Raw genomic sequence first — 20531 nt, 5'->3', positions numbered from 1 at the left:
TGGACCAGGAGTCACTGCTCACAGTCGCTCATGCCCTCATCACCTCGTGGCTCGACTACTGTAATGCTCTCTACATGGGGCTACCTTTGAAAAGTGTTTGGAAACTTCAGGTCGTGCAGAATGCAGCTGCAAGAGCAATCATGGGCTTCTCTAAGTATGCCCATGTTACTCCAATACTCCACAGTCTGCATTGGTTGCCGATCAGTTTCCAGTCTCAATTCAAAGTGTTGGGTATGACCTATAAAGCCCTTCATGGCACCGGACCAGATTATCTCAGGGACCGCCTTCTGTCGCACGAATCCCAGCGACTGGTTAGGTCCCACAGAGTGGGCCTTCCCCGGGTCCCATCAACTAAACAATGTCGTTTGGCGGGACCCAGGGGAAGAGCCTTCTCTGTGGGGGGCCCGGCCCTCTGGAACCAACTCCCCCTAGAGATTAGAATAGCCCCCACCCTCCTTGCCTTTTGTAAGCTCCTCAAAACCCACCTCTGCCATCAGACATGGGGGAACTGAGATATTCTTTCCCCCCTAGGCTTCTACAATTTATGCATGGTATGTTTGTATGTATGATTGGTTTTATAACAAGGGTTTTTAGCTGTTTTAGTATTGGATTTCTACATGCTGTTTTTATCAGTTGTTATCCGCCCAGAGTCCACAGAGAGGGGCGGCATACAAATCCAATAAATAAATAAATAAACAAATAAATAAATAAATAAATAAATAAATAAATAAATAAATAAATGAATGAGTCACCTGGAAGAGGAAGTTCATCTGCGCTCTCCTCCCATCCTTTCTAGCAATGCAGTGCTCTAGTTTAAAACTCCTTTTTTAAGGTCAAGCACGAAGGCCACTAATGTGTTTATAGCTTTCTAGGCAGAGATGTTGCCTAATCGCCATCTGGCAAAATGTTTTCACTGAGTACACGGCAGCACTTCGTTTTCGACTCCCAGCCACCGACTTTAGAAACTGAGGCAAATGAAGTACTAAAAGGGGACACTACTTCACTTCGGGTTTTGTGCCTTTGGGTCAGTCTTGATGCCTGGCTTTGCAGTTCCCTTGGCAAGGGAGTTTTTGGAAGTGGTTCCTCCCACCTCCACCCCCCAATCGTGCTTCCTAGAGCTGAGAGGACTGGGCAAGGTTGAATACATGTTTTGGGGCTTCAGGTGGGACTGGAACTGAGCGTTTCTCTGATTCTAACCTGGTGCCTTTACAACTACACAAAACTACATCTTGTTCCTTTCCACAAAATTTGCCCATTGAACTGTTCCTGCTGGTCCCACAGCAAATTCAAGGCTGCAGCTTTCAAGGTCAATCTTTCATAATAAAGCTTGGAGGGAGTAGCAGAGCAGAAATGGCCCATTTTATGACTTTTTATTGGAATTACATAATGAAGTATTAGTAAAAAGAAAGATGCCAAAATCTTGGCGGGAGGCATAAATCGCCCTGATACCAAGGAAAGAACGGATAACTGCCATATTCAAAATGATAGACCCATATCTTTGTTCAACACAGATTATAAATTATAAATTCTTTCAGCAATGCCTGTTTTTCTTTTACTACCACACTGGGTGTGGCTTGTGCATTTTGTTCGACGTCTTTTAGTGCAAATTGGGTGCTCTGGGGTGGAGCTCCAAATTTTGCTACCAGAACTGCATTCCTGACCGTTTCTGTAGGTGCCCATCACTGCTTCGGGGTAATCATATGGCTGCTTTGCCAAGCATCTGAATTTTGATCATGTGACCCTGGGAGATGTTGCAACAAGCATGTCAAAAACAATCATAAGTCACTTTTTTCAGAAGTGTTGAATGGTTACTAAACAAAATGTTCTAAGTTGGGCATTGCCTGTAAGAAAAAAGGCAAAAAATATTGTGCATAATTACGATGATGGCATCCTGACTAACGTAGTGCTCACTTAACCACAGCCATTGGGATCAACAAGTCCATTCCTGACTGGTGTGGAGTCCTCGGAGAGGGGAGGCATACAAATCTAATAAATTATTATTATTATTATTATTAATTATTACTAAACATGCCAACTTAAAACATGATGAACATTCCTGATCTAGCTGTGGTCATTAAGCAAATCATCATGTTCTCTTTAGTGCAAAGTACAATGAGTGTGACTTACAACTTCCTATCAATTTTGTTGGTTAGAAGCCAAATGTACAATGAGTGTGACTTACAACTTCCTATCAATTTTGTTTGTTAGAAGCCAAATGTACAATGAGTGTGACTTACAACTTCCTATCAATTTTGTTTGTTAGAAGCAAAATGTACAATGAGTGTGACTTACAACTTCCTATCAATTTTGTTTGTCGCAAGTTACTCAAGACCCACCTATATCGCTAGGCATGGGGGAATTAAGACATCTCCCCCAGGCTTTCTTATATTTTATGTTTGGTATGTACCGTGTTTCCCCGATAGTAAGACCCCCCCGATTGTAAGACATATGGGGGGCTTCAGGGGGGTTGGCTAATATAAGCCATACCCCGAAAGTAAGACATATGTCTTACTTTCGGGGAAACACGGGGGTATTGCCGGGGGGGGAGCCCGATGACCAGCGCCGTCCTTCGCCTCGCATTTCCGGGTTGGCGAGCCTGGATTGTTTTTCCTGCGAGCGAGAATTCTCCATCTTCCGCTGAAGGGGTTGTGGCGTTTCGGACCAGCGCCATCCTTCGCTTTGCCAAGCCGGGGAAGAAGCGGTGGCGGCGAGGCGAAGGACGGCGCTCCCCTCTGCTCGGCTCGCTTCGGACCAGCGCCGTCAAAGCGAAGGACGGATAAATGCCTCCCGGGCGGATAAATGCCTCCCGGGCGCTCCGCATCCACTTGCGCTTCTCCTTCTTCCCTCTCGCCTCGCCGAGTCAGGCGCAGAAGGCTTAGCGGGGCTCCCCGGGCAAAGGCCGGGGCGCGGCGACGGGCAAGGCGCGTAAAAAAACCCCGGGCAAGAAGAGCCCTCCGGGAACGGCTACCTTCACCCTGTCAATTTGGTGAGTGGAGGCGGGAAACGGCGGGGGGGGGGGTCTGAAATGACACGCGCGCCGCGACGCTTGCACCTGGCTCCGCGCCTTCCCGGCGCCCGTAGTTCCCTTCACTTCCTTTGCCTCGCGTCCCCCCCGCCCCCCCAATCGTCCGGCCCGTAAAGCAGTACGGGGCTGGGGGTGGGTGGACGCCTAACGCCGCCCGCCTGGAGGAGAAGAGGCCTCGCCCGGGCCAAAGCCCGAAGACGAGCCGGCCCCGGTGCCCAGGACAATATAAGACATACCCCCAAAGTAAGACACAGTGGGGCTTTTGGGGGTAAAAAGATAGTAAGACACTGCCTTACTATCGGGGAAACACGGTATGTGTTGTATGGTTTTTAAATTGTTGGGTTTTTTTTAATATAATTTTATTATTAGATTTGTTCCATTATTATACTCTTTTTATTATTGTTGTGAGCCGCCCTGAGTTTTCAGATAGGGGCAGCATACAAATCTAATAAATTGAATTGAATTGAAATGTGAAGGTTCCAAATGACGACTGCCTGACTGTGGGACACTGCAACTATTGTAATTGCAAGGCAGTGCCACTCCCAAATAACTGTGATGGCCACAACTTTGAGGAACTACTTTTTTAGGACCAGTGTAAGGATAGGACTGTCTATATAACAGAACATTCCAAAGGCTGCACAATAGCTATTATTAACAGAAAACCTAAGTTAAGAACAGTTCCTCTAGAATAATGCATGGATGATGCACCACTAGGAAAGTATGTGTTTGTTTGCTAGGTACAGAAGTTTTTAAAAAAATCACAGGAGAGAGCAGAGACATGAGTTCCATATTGTTTCCATGAAAAGAAAACGTCCATAAAACCACAAGTCAACCCTAATATGAAGGAGAACCAGTTTTAGAGTATGTACCACCAATGGAATAAAATCTGGTGAGAGCTTCTGGTTAGGCATCACGATGGAGGGGAGTCGGGTCCAGAGCGCCGGGGCCGACACAGAGAAGGCTCTTCCCCTGGGTCCCGCCAGATGACATTATTTAGTCCATGGGACCCGGAGAAGGCCAACTCTGGGACCTAATCGGTTGCTGGGATTCGTGCAGAAGGCGGTCTCAGAGGTAAGCCCCACCAAAAGGCTCCTCTGGCAGCCCAGAAAAGCCCGAGATGGCTGGGATTAAAGGGGTAATGGCAGGAAACTGTCCAGGCCTTCGTGCCTCTCTCAGATTTCCTGGGAAATTTTTCCAGGCTTGGGTTCTTAAGTAGAAAATGGTTCTTGAGAAGAGGCAAAAAAATCTTGAACACCCAGTTGTTATCAAGAAAAGTTCTTAAGTAGAGGCATTTTTAGGTAGAGGTACCACTGTATATATACATGTTGGCACCTCTCCTTTAGTCTTCTTTCTTTCCCCCCCTTTTTTGTTATTGTTCATTTTTTTACCTGTGTGTTTCTTAAATGTATTGTTTGTACTTTTGTGCATGTTTGTTAAAATTCTTAAATTTTTTGAAAATTTTAAAAAAAAATCATGATATAAGAAATATGTAGCAACTGACATGTTTCAATCAAATTGCGTCTTATGGCTTTGAAACCATGAAGGTCACCTGCAAGGCAGAATAGCGTTTACATCTGAAATTTTACACTGCTTTTATCACTGCCCTAAACTCCCCCAATATATTTGCTATTCGTCTTCCACTTGCGTGCCTCGTTCTTGACAGAATCTAAACAGACATGCTTGGTGCGATGAATTCCTGCAACTTTTAGGGAAAAAAGAACGGTGAACCCCTCTGTATCACCCAGGGAGAAAAAAGGCTGGGACTCATTGCACGTAGCATCAGCTACAATCATAAAAATGCAAAGAAAACTCCCAAAAAGATATTTACATAATTACCCAATTTCGACAAAAATAAATAGCCAACAACTTCTAACGCTGAAGGCCAGATAGCTGTTAGCAAAGCAATATGTTCCATTTTTTTCCTTTCTTCTGCCCCATCTAATACCATTACATAATTGCGTTAAAAACATCAGGCAAACACTATTTAATTTAATCAATTTAAATAATCAATTTCTCACCTGGAGTTATAGGACAATAGAAATGAAATTCAAGCCTTCTCTACACTTATCACTTTAGGCCTCGTGGATTTTCTTGTGTGTGATAATAGTGTAATTTTTCCTACTCAGAGCACTAAAATGTTTTTTACCTTTTCTGTATAAGGACATGATTTATAAGATTAACACTAGTACTGAGTATCAGCGTTCCAAATAGCACCTGAGAAATAAATCAAGTCCCAGTCAAATTCTCTCAATCAGAGCTTTATTTATTAACAGAACCATGCTGGTTACTCCATAGCCATTCCGATTCTGAATACTTCCCAGAATCCCACTTAAGTTAAGGTTCATCTTACATCCCCACACCCACAAGTTCATAACGAGAGGCAGTCCGTGTGCAGGGGTTTATCAACTTCCCCTTCTCTTCATTTGAGGCAGAACAAACGGAGGAAGGAATCTTTTGTTGTGTCTAGTAATTTTCCCACTAACTACTCACTGCCCCTCCCATCCCCCCTTATGCTGTGGCAGGCCGAAATCTCTAACTCCACATAATGGCTTCGGCCTCGCACTGATATTCTGGACCAGTGGTGGTATTCTGCCGGTTTGCAACGGGTCAAATGAAACGGTAGCGCCGGCAGCAGGTTCTGCACATCCATCCGCAGAAGTGGAGCACAGGAATGCTTACATTTCCAAATAGATGGTGAAGGTAACTGAATATCACTACTGGTCTGGAGACTCATACAGTTTCCCTCCTGTGTGAGACTTCTGGTGTCTAACCAGACTGGAATTCTGACTAAAACTTTTACCACAGTCAGGACATTCAAAGGGTTTCTCTCCTGTATGACTCCTCTGGTGTAGAACCAGACTGGAATTTCGACTGAAACTTTTACTACAGTCAGGACATTCAAAGGGTTTCTCTCCTGTATGTGTTCGCTGGTGAAGTACTAGGTTGGAATTCTGACTAAAACTTTTACCACAGTCAGGACATTTAAAGGGTTTCTCTCCTATGTGAATCCTCTGATGTATGATAAGGGAGTAATAATGACGGTAACTTTTCCCACAATCAGGACATTCCAAGGGTTTCTCCCCTGTATGAATCATCTTGTGTTTCAGCAGGCTGGATTTAACACTAAAACGTTTCCCACAATCAGGACATTCAAAAGGTTTCTCTCCTGTATGAGTTCTCTTGTGTAGCACCAGCTTGGAATTCTGACTGAAATTTTTCCCACAGTAAGGACATTCAAAGGGTTTATATCCCGTATGAATCCTCTGGTGCTGAGCCAGGTTGGAATTGTCACAGAAACATTTCCCACAAAGAGGACATTCAAAAGGTTTCTCTCCTGTATGAATCCTCTGGTGTGAAACCAGGTTGCATTTCATACGGAAACATTTCCCACAAAGAGGACATTCAAAGGGTTTCTCTCCTGAGTGAGTTCTCTGGTGGTCAACCAGGCTGGAATTATTGCTAAAACGTTTCTCACAGTCAGGACATTCAAAAGGTTTCTCTCCTGTATGAATTCTCTTGTGTACCACCAGTATGCAATTCAGACTGAAATTTTTCCCACAGTAAGGACATTCAAAGGGTTTCTCTCCCATATGAGTACTCTGGTGCTTAGCCAGGTTGGAATTGTTACGGAAACATTTCCCACAAAGAGGACATTCAAAGGGTTTCTCTCCTGTGTGAATCCTCTGGTGTTGAACCAGGCTGGAATTTCGACTGAAACTTTTACCACAGTCAGGACATTCAAAAGGTTTCTCTCCTGTGTGAGTTCTCTGGTGGTCAACCAGGCTGGAATTTAGAGTGAAACTTTTTCCACAATCAGGACATTCAAAGGGTTTATCTCCTCTGTGAGTCCACTGGTGCTGAACCAGGCTGGAATTCTTAATGAAAAATTTCCCACAATCAGGACATTCAAAGGGTTTCTCTCCAGTGTGAGTCCTCTGGTGCACAATGAGGTAGGAATTTCTACTGAATGTTTTCCTACAAACAGAACATTCAAAGGGTTTCTCTCCAGTGTGAGTCCTCTGGTGCACAATGAGGTGGGAATTTCTACGGAATGTTTTCCTACAAACAGAACATTCAAATGCCTTCCCCCTGGTGTGAATCCTCTGGTGTATCACCAGATCGCCATGATTGCTAAAGCATTTACCGCATTGCGAGCAGCTGTCCGGCATCTCTCCTGTATGGATCCTTCCAAGAACCACAACGGAGTTGTTCTGATAAAAGGTTTTGCTACGTTCAGAGTATTTGTATGGCTTTTCTCCAGTTTGGATCCTTTTGGGCATAATCAGCTGTGATTTCTAAGTTGTATCTTTCTCACAACCGGCACGTTTATCCAGCTTTTCCACAAATAATGTTACTGAGTAGGTAAAATATATGGGTGATCCCTTGTCTATTGAAGCTTTGATTCAAGCTGTTTTCTTCCTCCCAGTGAAAGGCCTGCAACACTACCTGCTCTATGTGGCTTTCCAGGAGACCTTTTCCTCCGGAGTAAATTACAGATATTTCCCTCCTTTGCTTAATGGTAAAATAATATCTCTTGTCTTTTCATGTAATGTTATGCTTGAATTTCACACTCTACTTTTACCAGCTAAAAATCTCCTCTTGAATTTCTCCCATTTCTCTCTCATCTGCTGAGGAAGGTGAAGAATTGTGTGCCTCTCTGAAGGGAATGGAAAATATTTTGATTTCTGGACTGACTTGCTTTGCTGTTCAATGTTATCCTCAATTGTCCAGGGTGCTGTTACTGCCTTCCTCTTTGTCTATAAGGTTCAAAGGAAATTGTATCTTTAATTGTGCATAAAATGGTTGCAGATGATGAGAAAATAAAAGAAATTTTTTTATGTTATATTAATCATGACAAATGGGAAACTATCCACATTCAAGGTAGAATATCCATTCAATGTTGAAATTAACTCTTTGACTGCGTCAATCACAAATTCTTAGCAATGCAGAGGGTTATTTTCAAATATAGTCAAGTGAAAAAGTAAGTACACACTCTTTGATTTGTATGGTTTTACTTATCAGGACATAAAAAATGTCATCCCAGAAGAACAGAAGAGAATAACAGAATTGGAAAGGACCTTGCAGGCCTTCTAATCCAGGCTCTGCTCAAGAAGGAGACTCTATCCCTTTGTATCTATTTATATTGTATTTTTATTATTGTTGTAAGCCGCCCAACAATTCCGATTCCTTCGGGATTGGGCGGCATAGAAGTCGAATGAATGAATTAAGAAATGAATGAATGAATGAATAAATCAGCCTGTCAAACTGGTGAACTGTGGGCTTATGGAGGCCATGCTCACCCGAGCTCCACAAAGGCAAAAAACATCGCAATATGTCACGATACTGCCTGCAATGTGAGTGGGTCTATCCCATTTCAGAGAAGTGGCTATCCAGTTCTTTTTAAAAGCCTCTAGTGATGGAGCACCACAATGGAGTTGAAGTACCAGTTTTGCCCATGGAAGCACTAAGCTCCAGTAAGGACAAAAACCACTTTCCACGACCCCTTTGGTGACATCCTAATTGAAGCAGTCTTCACCTATTGACTGCAATTGGGACTACCATCTGTGTCACTAAGCAACCCGAACATGAAGCATGATTTCAAATGATATCTGTTCCTCTGCAGTTCTTAAACAAGTCACTGTGGGTTGATAAAGGTATTTTCACATGACTCAGGTTGCTGCTGCTCAATGCCAGGTCGGTGGTAAATAAAGCTCTCCTCATCCGGGACCTGATCCTGGATGAGGAGGCCGACCTGGCTTGTATTACTGAAACCTGGCTGGGCCCGGAGGGAGGTGTTCCTCTCTCTGAAATTTGCCCAGCCGGGTTTCAGATATGGCATCAACCTCGACCCCAGGGAAGGGGGGGAGGAGTGGCTATTGTTGCCAGGGAGAGCCTTTGCCTGCGTAGACTCATTGCTCCGGAAATTGCAGGTTGCGAGTCTCTCTTGATGAGGTTGGACTTAGGGGTTCAGGTGGGCTTATTTCTCACGTACCTGCCTCCCAGCTGCGTGTCAAAAGCCCTGCCTGTGCTACTCGAGGAAGTAGCCGGGTTGGCGGTGGAGTTCCCCGGACTTATTGTCCTGGGGGACTTCAATCTGCCGTCACTCGGCGAAACCTCTGGGTTGGCACAGGAGTTCATGGCCACCATGACAGCCATGGACCTGACTCAAGTAGTTCAGGGTCCGACTCACGAGGGAGGACACGCACCTGACATGGTATTCCTTTCTGAGCAATTGAGTAATGGTCTGAGACTAAGGGGCTTAGATGCGTTGCCTTTGTCATGGTCAGACCATTTCCTACTACGGCTTGACTTCCTGGCTCCAATCCTTCCCCGCAGGGAGGCGGAACCAATTAAGATGTTCCGCCCCAGACGCCTGATGGACCCTGAGGGCTTTCAGACGGCGCTTGGGGTTATACCAGAGGCACTTGTCCACAGTTCGGCAGAGTCTCTTGCGGAGGCCTGGAACAAGGCCGCAGCGGAGGCTCTTGACCGGATTGCGCCTTTGCGACCTCTCCGAGGCGCTAGACCCCGTAGAGCTCCATGGTTCAACGAGGAGCTCCGGGAGTTGAAACGCCAGAAGAGACGTCTAGAGAAGCGATGGAGGAAGAGTAGGTCTGAATCCGACCGAACACTTGTAAGAGCTTTTATTAAGACTTACAAAGTGGCGCTCAAGGCGGCAAGATGCGCGTACCATGCCGCCTTGATTGCATCAGCGGAATCCCGCTCGGCCGCTCTGTTTAGGGTGACCCGCTCCCTTCTTAATCAGGGGGGAGTTGGGGAGCCCTTACAGAGTAGTGCCGAGGACTTTAACACGTTTTTCGCTGATAAAGTCGCTCGGATCCGAGCCGACCTCGACTCCAATTGTAAAACAGAGTCGACTGACAACGAGTCAGTCGAGGTGACTGGGGCACGTACTTGTCCACCTGTCTGGGAAGAGTTTGATCTGGTGACACCTGATGAAGTGGACAAGGCCATTGGAGCTGTGAGTTCTGCCACCTGTTTACTGGATCCGTGTCCCTCCTGGTTGGTTTCGGCCAGCAGGGAGGTGACACGGAGCTGGGCCCAGGAGATTACCAACGCTTCCTTGGGGAGGGGAGTTTTTCCATCACTCTATAAAGAAGCGCTTGTGCGCCCCCTCCTCAAGAAGCCCTCCCTGGACCCAGCCGTACTTAACAACTATCGTCCAGTCTCCAACCTTCCCTTCATGGGGAAGGTTGTCGAGAAGGTGGTGGCACTCCAGCTCCAGCGGTCCTTGGAAGAAGCCGATTATCTAGGTCCCCGGCAGTCGGGTTTCAGGCCCGGTTACAGCACGGAAACCGCTTTGGTCGCGTTGATGGATGATCTCTGGCGGGCCCGGGACAGGGGTTTATCCTCTGTCCTGGTGCTCCTTGACCTCTCAGCGGCTTTCGATACCATCGACCATGGTATCCTTCTGCACCGGCTGGAGGGGCTGGGGGTGGGAGGCACTGTTCTTCAGTGGTTCTCCTCCTACCTCTCTGGCCGGTCGCAGTCGGTGTTAGTGGGGGGCCAGAGGTCGACTCCTAGGTTTCTCCCTTGTGGGGTGCCTCAGGGGTCGGTCCTCTCCCCCCTGCTATTCAACATCTACATGAAACCGCTGGGCGAGATCATCCAAGGACATGGGGTGAGGTATCATCAATATGCGGATGATACCCAGCTTTACATCTCCACCCCATGCCCAGTCAACGAAGCGGTGGAAGTGATGTGCCGGTGCCTGGAGGCTGTTGGGGCCTGGATGGGTGTCAACAGACTCAAGCTCAACCCGGATAAGACGGAGTGGCTGTGGGTTCTGCCTCCCAAGGACAATCCCATCTGTCCGTCCATCACCCTGGGGGGGGAATTGTTGACCCCCTCAGAGAGGGTCCGCAACTTGGGCGTCCTCCTCGATCCACAGCTCACATTAGAACAACATCTTTCAGCTGTGGCGAGGGGGGCGTTTGCCCAGGTTCGCCTGGTGCACCAGTTGCGGCCCTATCTGGACCGGGACTCATTGCTCACAGTCACTCATGCCCTCATCACCTCGAGGTTCGACTACTGTAATGCTCTCTACATGGGGCTACCTTTGAAAAGTGTTCGGAAACTTCAGATCGTGCAAAATGCAGCTGCGAGAGCAGTCATGGGCCTACCTAGGTATGCCCATGTTTCACCATCACTCCGCAGTCTGCATTGGCTGCCGATCAATTTCCGGTCACAATTCAAAGTGTTGGTTATGACCTTTAAAGCCCTTCATGGCATTGGACCAGAATATCTCCGAGACCGCCTCCTGCCGCACGAATCCCAGCGACCGATTAGGTCCCACAGAGTGGGCCTTCTCCGGGTCCCGTCAACTAAACAATGTCGGTTGGCGGGCCCCAGGGGAAGAGCCTTCTCTGTGGCGGCCCCGGCCCTCTGGAACCAACTCCCCCCGGAGATTAGAACTGCCCCTACTCTTCCTGCCTTCCGTAAACTCCTTAAAACCCACCTTTGCCGTCAGGCATGGGGGAACTGAAACATCTCCCCCTGGGCACGTTTAATTTATGCATGGTATGTCTGTGTGTATGACTGTTAGTATATGGGTTTTTTAAATATTTAAATATTTTAAATTTGTCTGATTGCTTATGATTTGTTTTTACATGTTGTGAGCCGCCCCGAGTCTTCGGAGAGGGGCGGCATACAAATCTAAGTAATAAATAAATAAATAAATAAACTTCCTTCTGGCATCGCCACTCAGTTTGCTTGTCAGAAGACAGCTGGGAAGGTCACAAATCAAGATTTTGAGGGTGGGATGCTGAAACCATGATATAAAAGTGCACCGATTACAGAATCTGAATTGGTAAACTCCTTTTTCTACACCTATATGACTACCTCTCCTTCAACAGTACCATTGTAACTTGGAAGGCTCAGTGAGCCAATTATTAAGTGAGGATTACATGTGGTTGTCCTTGATGGAGTAGTAGGTAACACCTCCCCTCCTCCCCAATTCCACCCCTGCCTTTTCCACATTTCATTCCTTATTTTTAATCTTTGGTATTAATTTTGTGTGGAATTTTCCCCCCCCTCCCCCCAGAAGAATGAAACTTTGGGGGAAATTGTAAAAGACGCAGAATATTATATTTCCCCTAAGGAGAAATCTTAACTCTTCCGACCAGCAGAAAATTGCAGTCACCAGTTTCACAGCGTGCAGCACCAGCGGGCTTAGATTTGGGGAGGGAAGGAACCTGAAGCAGCAGCAGCTGACATGCTTCAGCCCGGTTGCTTCTCAGCCTTCAGGCCGTTGGGAGGAAACCAAACAGCCCTCAACTCACGTTCCATCTGCTGCTTCGACACAAAAGCCGCTCTGTACATAACGTTCTTCTCCTGAGTCAACCGGAAGAGGAAGTTCCTCTGCGCTTCGTTTCTCCTTTCATCCTTTCTAGCATTTTCATACTCTATGGTTTTAAAACGCCTTTTTAAGGTCAAATGTTCATGGCACTGAATTTTGGATAGCTTTCTAGGCAAGGGTGTTGTGTGACTGCCATCTAGCGACAGGTGCTGGAAAAACCCGCTTTTCCAGGTTTCCCCATGGAATTTGGAAGTTGTCTTCACTGATTAGGCGGCAGCAGATCGTTTTCTACTCCCAGCAATTGAGCCAAGTGAAATAGTGAAATTTGACCCAGCTTCGTTTTTGGTCCCTTTTGGTCAGTCTTGATATCTTGCAGTTTCCTTCATTATCACTCATATTAGTCTTCATATCGTTCCTATCACCCATCTCATCCCTGTTATGACTAACTGGTTCCTTGTATCCTTAGGATTTATATTGTTTCCTGATTGCTTATTTGTACCCGATGACAATCATTAAGTGTTGTACTTCATGATCCTTGACGAATGTATCTTGTCTTTTTATGTACAGTGAGAGCCTATACATCAAAGACAAATTCCTTGTGTGATCAATAACACCTGGCCAATAAAGAATTCTATTCCAACCTTGATTGATGGGGAACACATAATCGAAAACAAACTGGGGTGACAATAATATAACTCAAGTGCCAAAGTATTTCCAGAGCGACTTTTTCAATTCAGCCCATGGATTTCAATCAAAACCTTCCTTTTGTAGCCACGCCATGTGTTTTTTTTTTAATTAAAAAAACCGGTAAAGATTTAGTTCAACAGGTAGTCATTTTCCCCTCTCCTACCACATCTTAAATTGCCCATGTATCTCCATTACTCCGTGAGCTGCATTGGCTACCAAATGATCTTTGAATGCAATTTAAAGTGTTGTTTTTTACCTATAAAGCCCTACACGGTTTAAGACCATGTTACTTACGGGACCGTCTCCTGCCTCACGTATCCCAGCGGCTGGTCAGGGCCCACAGAGTTGGCCTTCTCCAGTCCCATCAGCCAAGCAATGTCGGCTGGCGAGCTCTAGGGGAAGGGCCTTCTCTGTGGTGGCTCCAACCTGTGGAATCAACTCCCCCCAGAGATTTGCACTGTCAACACTCTCATGGTCCTTCAGAAGGTTTTAAAAACACACCTTTGCCGGCAGGCTTGAGGCCGTTGAGTGTGACACTGTACTCAGAGTGTGATAGATGAATCTGATTGCATGGCTTTTAATATTCAGGTTTTAAAATAAATATATAACTGTAATTGTAGGGCTTTTAATTTTGGGGTCTTAGTATAAATTTTATAATTGGATTGCAATGATATTTTGTATTGTTTTTAAAAAAAAATATGTTGTAAGCCTCCCTGTGTCTCCAGAGAAGGGCAGCCAAGAACTCCAATCAATCAATCACACCTGAGATGCTGAGTGTGCCTGTTTTATACCCTCTGTTGAGCCTCAACTTAAGAGCTTCCTGTTCCTGTACAGAAATGTATCCCATTGGCTGTCAGACTCCCAGGGGCCTGCTGGGGCAGCTCTGTAGGCGGATGTAATCTTCCCAAGTACAATTGCTGAGACTTTGTATCATGTCCTAAGGGGGAAGGTCTTAATCCCAACACCCTGGAGCTGAAGGGGACATGTAGAATGGAATGGTCCAGCTATAAACAAAGGGGGGGGATGAGTTAGGCCATTAATTGCGCATTGACAAAGGCAGGGGCTACTAAGAGTGAGTCTTTTTGCTGCCTAAAAGCATGTTTCTCAGCCAGGGATATTTTATATAATATTCTGTCTTTTTAATGTATCCTAAAATATTCTATTCCTACAGTAGGGAGGGAGGTGCTAGCTTCTCAAAAACGTATTCGATCCAGAACAAATGGCTGTGCAATCTGCACCCACAACCTCTGGAGGGAAGCCATTCCCAAAGAATCAACCTTAATTTAAAAGGGACTTTTTAAAATCTCCCCACCAGCAGAATATTGCAGCCACCACTTTCACAGCGTGCAGCACCAGTGGACTGAAATCGGGGCAGCAGGGGAGTCTGCAGGAGTAGCAGCAGCTGACATGCTTCAGCCCAGTTGCTTCTCTGCTTTCAGGCCATGGAGGAAAAATAAACAGTCAAACCTGCTGCTGGACTCTCCTCTCACCTGCCCTCAACTCACCTTCCAGCTGCTGCTTCAATCCTTGGAAGAGCACAAAAGCCGCTCTGCACACTATCTTCCTCCCTGAGTCATCCGGAAAAGGTGCTTCCTCTGCACTTCTTCTCTCGTCTTTCTAGTATTGCAATACTCTATGGTTTACAATTTTTTTTAAAGATGAAGCATGAATGACACTAATGGGTTGATAGGGTTCTAGGCTGAAATGTTGCCTGATCGCCATCTAGTGATCGGAAGTGGAAAAACACGATTCTTTTTTAGACTCCACCAGGGCGAAACAATGTTTCCCATAGGAAACAAAGTAAAATCAATTAATGCGTGGAAGCAAAAAAAATATCTCAAAAACGGCACTCTGCTGGGCGCTGCCACCCGGCTGTCACCTTTTGAAACAGCCGTGCGCTTTTCAGCATTCTACCGAATGCCGAACCCAGAAATTCAGCAAAAGTTCGGGTTCGGGAGGCCGCCGAGAAGCCCCGCCACCTGGCTGTCACCTTTTGAAACAGCCGGGGGGGCTTCTCGGCATTCTCCTGAATGCCAAACCCGAACTTTTGCCTAACTTCCGGGTTTGGTGTCCAGGAGGCCGTTGAGAAGCCCCGCCGCCCGGCTCTCGCCTTTTGAAACAGCCGGGGGGCTTCTCGGCGTTCTCCCAAATGCTGAACCCGGAAGTTTGGAAAAAGTTCGGGTTCGGCGTTTGGGAAGCCGCTGAGAAGCCCTGCCGCCGAGCTGTCACCTTGCCAGAAGAACCGTGGAGCTGTCAGCCAGTCGGGAGACTCAAATGGAGGTGGGGAATCCCAATAGGGAATTCCATGGGCAGAGCTTTGATGTCATGGAGACATCCTTCCTGGAGTCCACGTTTCAGCCGACCAGGAAGGACGTCTTTGTGACGTCAAAGCTCTTCCAATGGAATTCCTTATTGGGATCCCCCACCTCCATTTGAGCCTCCCAACTGGCTGACAGCTCCACGGCTCTTCTAGCAAAGTGACAGCCGGGCGGCGGGGCTTCTCGGTGGCCTCCCAAACCTGAATGCCGAACCTGAACTTTTGCCGAACTTCTGGTTTCAGGGTTAGGGCGGCGGGTTCATAAGGTGAAAAAAGTTCGCAAGAAGAGACAAACATTTTCCAAACCCCGGGTTCGTATCTTGAAAGGTTCATATGACGAGGGGTTCGTATCACGAGGTACTACTGTATTAGTAAAAGGAAAGATGCCAAAATCTTGGGGGGGAGAGGCATAAATCTCCCTGACACCAAGGAAAGAACGGATAACTGCCAAATTTAAAATTATAGACCCATATTCTTTGTTCAACACAGATTATAAATTTTTTACTTCAATCTTAGCAGAAGAAACACAAAGTTTTAAACCAAATCATACATCTGGACTGTTGTGAGTGGTCCTCGACCAACTCTGGTAATGATAGATTCTGAGGAGGATGAGCCTGGCCCATCTTGGCACACTGAGCCATTGGTTTTGCCAGCTAATGCAGAGTGAAAGTGAGGGAGAAATAGACCTGGATGAACCTGAAAGACCACCAGAGGTAGAAGATATCCTAATGGCAGTAGGGTCTGACTTAGAGGAGCCTTTGTTAGGCGCCCACTTTAGAAGACTAAGGAAAAGAGAATAATACTTGTATGGGAAAAGGAAGTACAGTAGTACCTCTAGATACGAACTGCTCCACCTGCGAGTATTCCATAATACGAGCCACGAGGGGAGAGAAATTTCTGTTCCAGACCCAAGCTCAAATTCGGGATACGAGCCAAGCGTCCACTAGGTGGCGCAAGAATCCTTGCTTCTGGTTATCTTGGAGGGGAAAAACAAAGTCTAAAGCCATTTGTTCCAGATACGAGTTGTTCGATATACAAGCTCCCTTCTGGAACGTTAAACTCGTATCTAGAGGTACTAACTGTAGTCTGTAGTTTATTAACTCTAGGGAATTGTTGACCACTCCCCATAAGTATTTAAGGGTGATGGATGGGAAATTCAGGCTGGAATTTCAATGTTTTGTAATAGAGTCAGTTGATGTTTGGGGTCCCAGCCATGTTACGCTAGCTCAGCGTTTCCCAACCGGTGTGCCGCGGCACACTAGTGTGCTGCGAGACACGGTCAGGTGTGCCGCAAAGCTCCCCGCCCGATCTGCCCCCTCTCCTCCTCCACCGCCCCCTGCCTTGGGGCGCGACTTCTCTCACGGCGGCGGCGGCGGCTTCAGCTCCTCGGGATGAAAGCGCTCCCAGCCAGGGGGCTGCAAGAGGGCTGGGGTGCGCTTTCCCGAAACGGACGGAGAAAGCCCTCTCTTGCAGCCCCCTGGCTGGGAGCGCTTTCGCTGCGAGAGAGGGCTTTCTCCGTCCGTTTCGGGAAAGCGCGCCCCGCCCCTCTCTCGCGCGCGTCGCTCCCCTTTTCTCTCAGCCCTCCCTGGCTTCGCTTCTCAATCCCTCCCTCCTTCCGTCTTTCCTTCCCCTCAGCCGTTCTGTCTGAGGGTCTCCCGCTCTTCCCTTCCCCGCCTCCCAGGCTTTGCCTTCGCCACCCCCTTTTTTGGTTGGCAAGGAGTTCGCACTCGGCTCGAGGCCGCTTTCCCTGGCTGCGCTCGGAACCGACAGGGCGCTGCTCTCTCTCTCTCTCCCGTGAGGCGGGGGGGAAGCAAAAAACCCCTTCTTGTAGCGGGCCCGCGCGCGCGTTCGTGCCCGCGCTCGTCCCTTCAGCAGCAAGGGAGGGAAGTCAGAGGGCGAGGGAGCGAGCGAGCAGTCTTATCTTCGGTGCCCTCTGCAGCCTTCCTTCCTTCTTCTTTGCCGCCGCTGAGGGACGGAGAGAAAGATAGAAAGGAAAGAGGGAGGGAGAGATAGAAAGGAAAGAGGGAGGGAGGAAAGAGGGAGGGAGAGATAGAAAGGAAAGAGGGAGGGAGACAGAGAGAGAGAGAAAGAAAGAGAGACATAGTAAGAGAGAGAGAGAAAAAGAAAGAGATAGCAAGAGAGAGAGATAACAAGAGAGACAGAGTGAGAGACAGAGAAAGAGAGAGAAAGATAGAGAGTGAGAAAGAAAGAGAGATAGCAAGAGAGACAGAGAAAGAGAGATAGCAAGAGAAAGAGACAGAGAGAAAGAAAGAGATAGCAAGAGAGACAGAGAGACAGAGAAAGAGAGAGAGAGAGATAGCAAGAGAGACAAAGAGAGAGAAAGAGACATAGCAAGAGAGACAGAGAAAGAGAGAGAATGAAAGAGAGATAGCAAGAGAGGCAGAGAGAGCAAGGGAGAGAGAAAGACATAGAGGGAGGGAAGGAGGGAGAGAGAAAGAGAGCAAAAAAGAGAGGAAGAAAGAAAGAGGGATGGAGAAAGAGAAAGAAGGGAAGGAAGGAAGAGAAAGAGGGAGGGAGAAATAGAGTGAAATGGAGGAAGAGATATTTTTTTTGTCCAAACTTTTCTTTAGCCCCCCCCCCCCGCGCGCCCCCCATTCAGTGTTCCCCAGGATTTTGAAAATATGAATAATGTGCCGCGGCTCAAAAAAGGTTGGGAAACACTGCGCTAGCTAACTGTTATTTCTCTACTAAGATCCTTGCACTCGGGGTGGCTCACAGCAATGTCCATGGTCTGCAGAGAGTCTGGAAAGCAGTAACTGTAAGTCAGTGAAATTGGAGACTCTTTATCTCATAAAGGAATTTGGAATTAGCTTTGATCTTTGGCAGCAGCCTAGCCGCTGGACTGTTATCTTTTAACTCCTCTCACTGAGAAGCTGCCAAGATGAACTCACATGCATGAATTTGGCTTGTATAAATGATGCTTTCTATATAAAAAGATTGATTTGAAATATCAGCGTGTGGATTCCTCCTTTGTTTTCAATCTGTGTTAGACCGGGAAAGAACATGGACCAAAATGTTTTTTTGCCCAAATGCCAAATACAGAATAACACAAGGACAATAATGAATGTTCAAAAATTTTACGGAACTAGATAAGATAAACAAGTTGCCCTGTTATTTGTCGACATCCAAAAAACATTTCGCAACTTGCATTAGAAGTTCACAACTAGTCAAATAAAAACCATGCAATTTGGAGATAAATTTATTAAAATAAAAAAAACATATATTCCCATAAAATGCTAATATATGAATTAATGTAGATAGAACAGGCTAGATATTTATTAGAAAAGGTATCAGGCAAGGATGTCCCCATTTCTCCCACTTATTTATTATGTTGGTAGAAGTGCTTTTAAATCAAATAAGATCAGGCAATTAAGGGACTGACCATAAAAAAAGCAGTATAAAGCCCATGTATTTGCTGACGATATGGTATGTATCATTGAAGATCCCCTAAGTTCAGGACCTAAGTTATTGAAAGATATTGAACATTTTGGAACTGTGGCTGGGCTTAAAATTAATAAAGATAAAACAAAAATAATTACAAAGAAGCCACTACCCCCCCCCCCCCAAAATAGAGGCACTAGAAAAAGTAACGTGAATTAAAACAACAAAAAAATTAAATATTTAGGGATTTGGATGTCAGCAAAATATTCTTCAATAAAGGAAAACAATTACTTGAAATTATTACAAAATATACAAAAAGATTTAACAATTTGACCTAAATTACAATTATTATTGATGGGAAGAATTTCAGCTATTAAATAAGTATTTTCCCCAAACTGCTTTATCTCTTTCAAATGGCATCAATAAAACTTGGGGGGAAATTCTACAAGGAATTAGATAAATTGGTTCAAATTTGTAAGGAAGGGTGAAAAGCCCAGAATCAGGACCAATAGCCAGGACCCACTGGAAATGAATACAAAGATGGTTAATTGAAATTATTTCTGTCAAATTATAGTTAAAACCAGAAATGTTTCTTTTAGGTATAATGGACCAAACTATAAACAAAAACAATCAATATTTGATCATATACATAATGACAGTAGCTAGAATCTCTTACGCACAAGTATGGAAGAAGTAAACAGTTCCTACCAACCCAATGGTTACAAATAAGAAACTAAAAGTGGCTGAAATGAATAGGTTAACAATGCGACTAGAAGAAAAAGAAGCAACAGATTTCTACAAAATTTGGGACAAATAGTATTTATTTATTTATTTATTAGATTTGTATGCCGCCCCTCTCCAAAGTATGAATGGTTATATAAGAAAAAGGAAACAAGATAAGTACTATAGAGATGGCATAAATGAAAAGTGATAGATGTGTATGAAATAAAAGCAAGTGATAAAAAGTGAAGAGAGGAGCAGAACTGAGAAGAAGTATTACTGATTAGAAAAGACTATTGCTATTATTAACATCCCTATTGTGGATGAGAGTTGTTAGAAGTTTGATAGACAAAATAAAACCATATGTAGAATTGCACAAGATTAATAAGGATTTTTGTTGATGGATACATCAGCAATTGAGAGAAACGGGATGTTTCTCTCTTTTTAACAAGTCAAGGTCTCAACATGAAATGACATGAGACCTGACGGAGAGGTGTATAAAATGAGACAGAAGGAGGTGAAACAGATAATATATGCTGCTAAAGCCTCAAAAGAGGAAGAAATTGCCAAATCTGTAAAGAAGAGCGATAAAACCTTATTCAGATGTATTAGTGAGAGGAAGAAGAAAAACTGCAGCATCACAAAGCTTATTACTGGGGATAATACATACATTGATGGTTCAGTTTTTTCAGAAGGCAGTTTACAAAATAAAACTATGTATGGATATAGCATTGCTTCCAGCTGTAGGGATTCAGCTCCAGTGATCTCAGAGGCCGATGTCTTAAAAGAACTTGAACGATTAAAGATAAATAAGGCAATGGCATCCACCCCAGAGTTCTTAAAGAACTCAGATCTGTGATTGATACCCCCCTGACTGATTTGTTTAACCAATCCCTCTTAACAGGAGATGTTCCTGATGATTGGAGAATGGCCAGTGTTGTACCTACCCACAAGAAGCGCAGTAGAGAAGAAGCTGGTAACTACAGGTCAGTTAGCTTGACATCACATATTGTTAAAATTTATTTATTTATTGCACATATTTATTTATTGGACTCGGGGCA

The 20531-nt window shown here is 45.5% G+C and overlaps 1 protein-coding gene across 1 annotated transcript; it reads right to left on the bottom strand.

The window, feature by feature from the left end:
• Nucleotides 1–5274: 5274 nt before the first annotated feature.
• Nucleotides 5275–12358, bottom strand: LOC139158340 (zinc finger protein 84-like). The gene is made up of 2 exons (XM_070735643.1): nucleotides 12189–12358; nucleotides 5275–7782 (listed from the first exon to the last, which is right to left on the bottom strand). Exon 2 carries the CDS (start codon nucleotides 7303–7305, stop codon nucleotides 5740–5742), a length of 1566 nt encoding a protein of 521 aa, XP_070591744.1. The 5' UTR covers nucleotides 7306–7782; nucleotides 12189–12358; the 3' UTR covers nucleotides 5275–5739.
• Nucleotides 12359–20531: the final 8173 nt, after the last annotated feature.

Source organism: Erythrolamprus reginae, chromosome 2 (assembly GCF_031021105.1).
Source record: "Erythrolamprus reginae isolate rEryReg1 chromosome 2, rEryReg1.hap1, whole genome shotgun sequence".
Lineage (NCBI taxonomy): Eukaryota > Metazoa > Chordata > Lepidosauria > Squamata > Dipsadidae > Erythrolamprus > Erythrolamprus reginae.
Note: the sequence above shows the minus strand (reverse complement) of the source record. Positions and strands in the feature narration are given on the sequence as shown.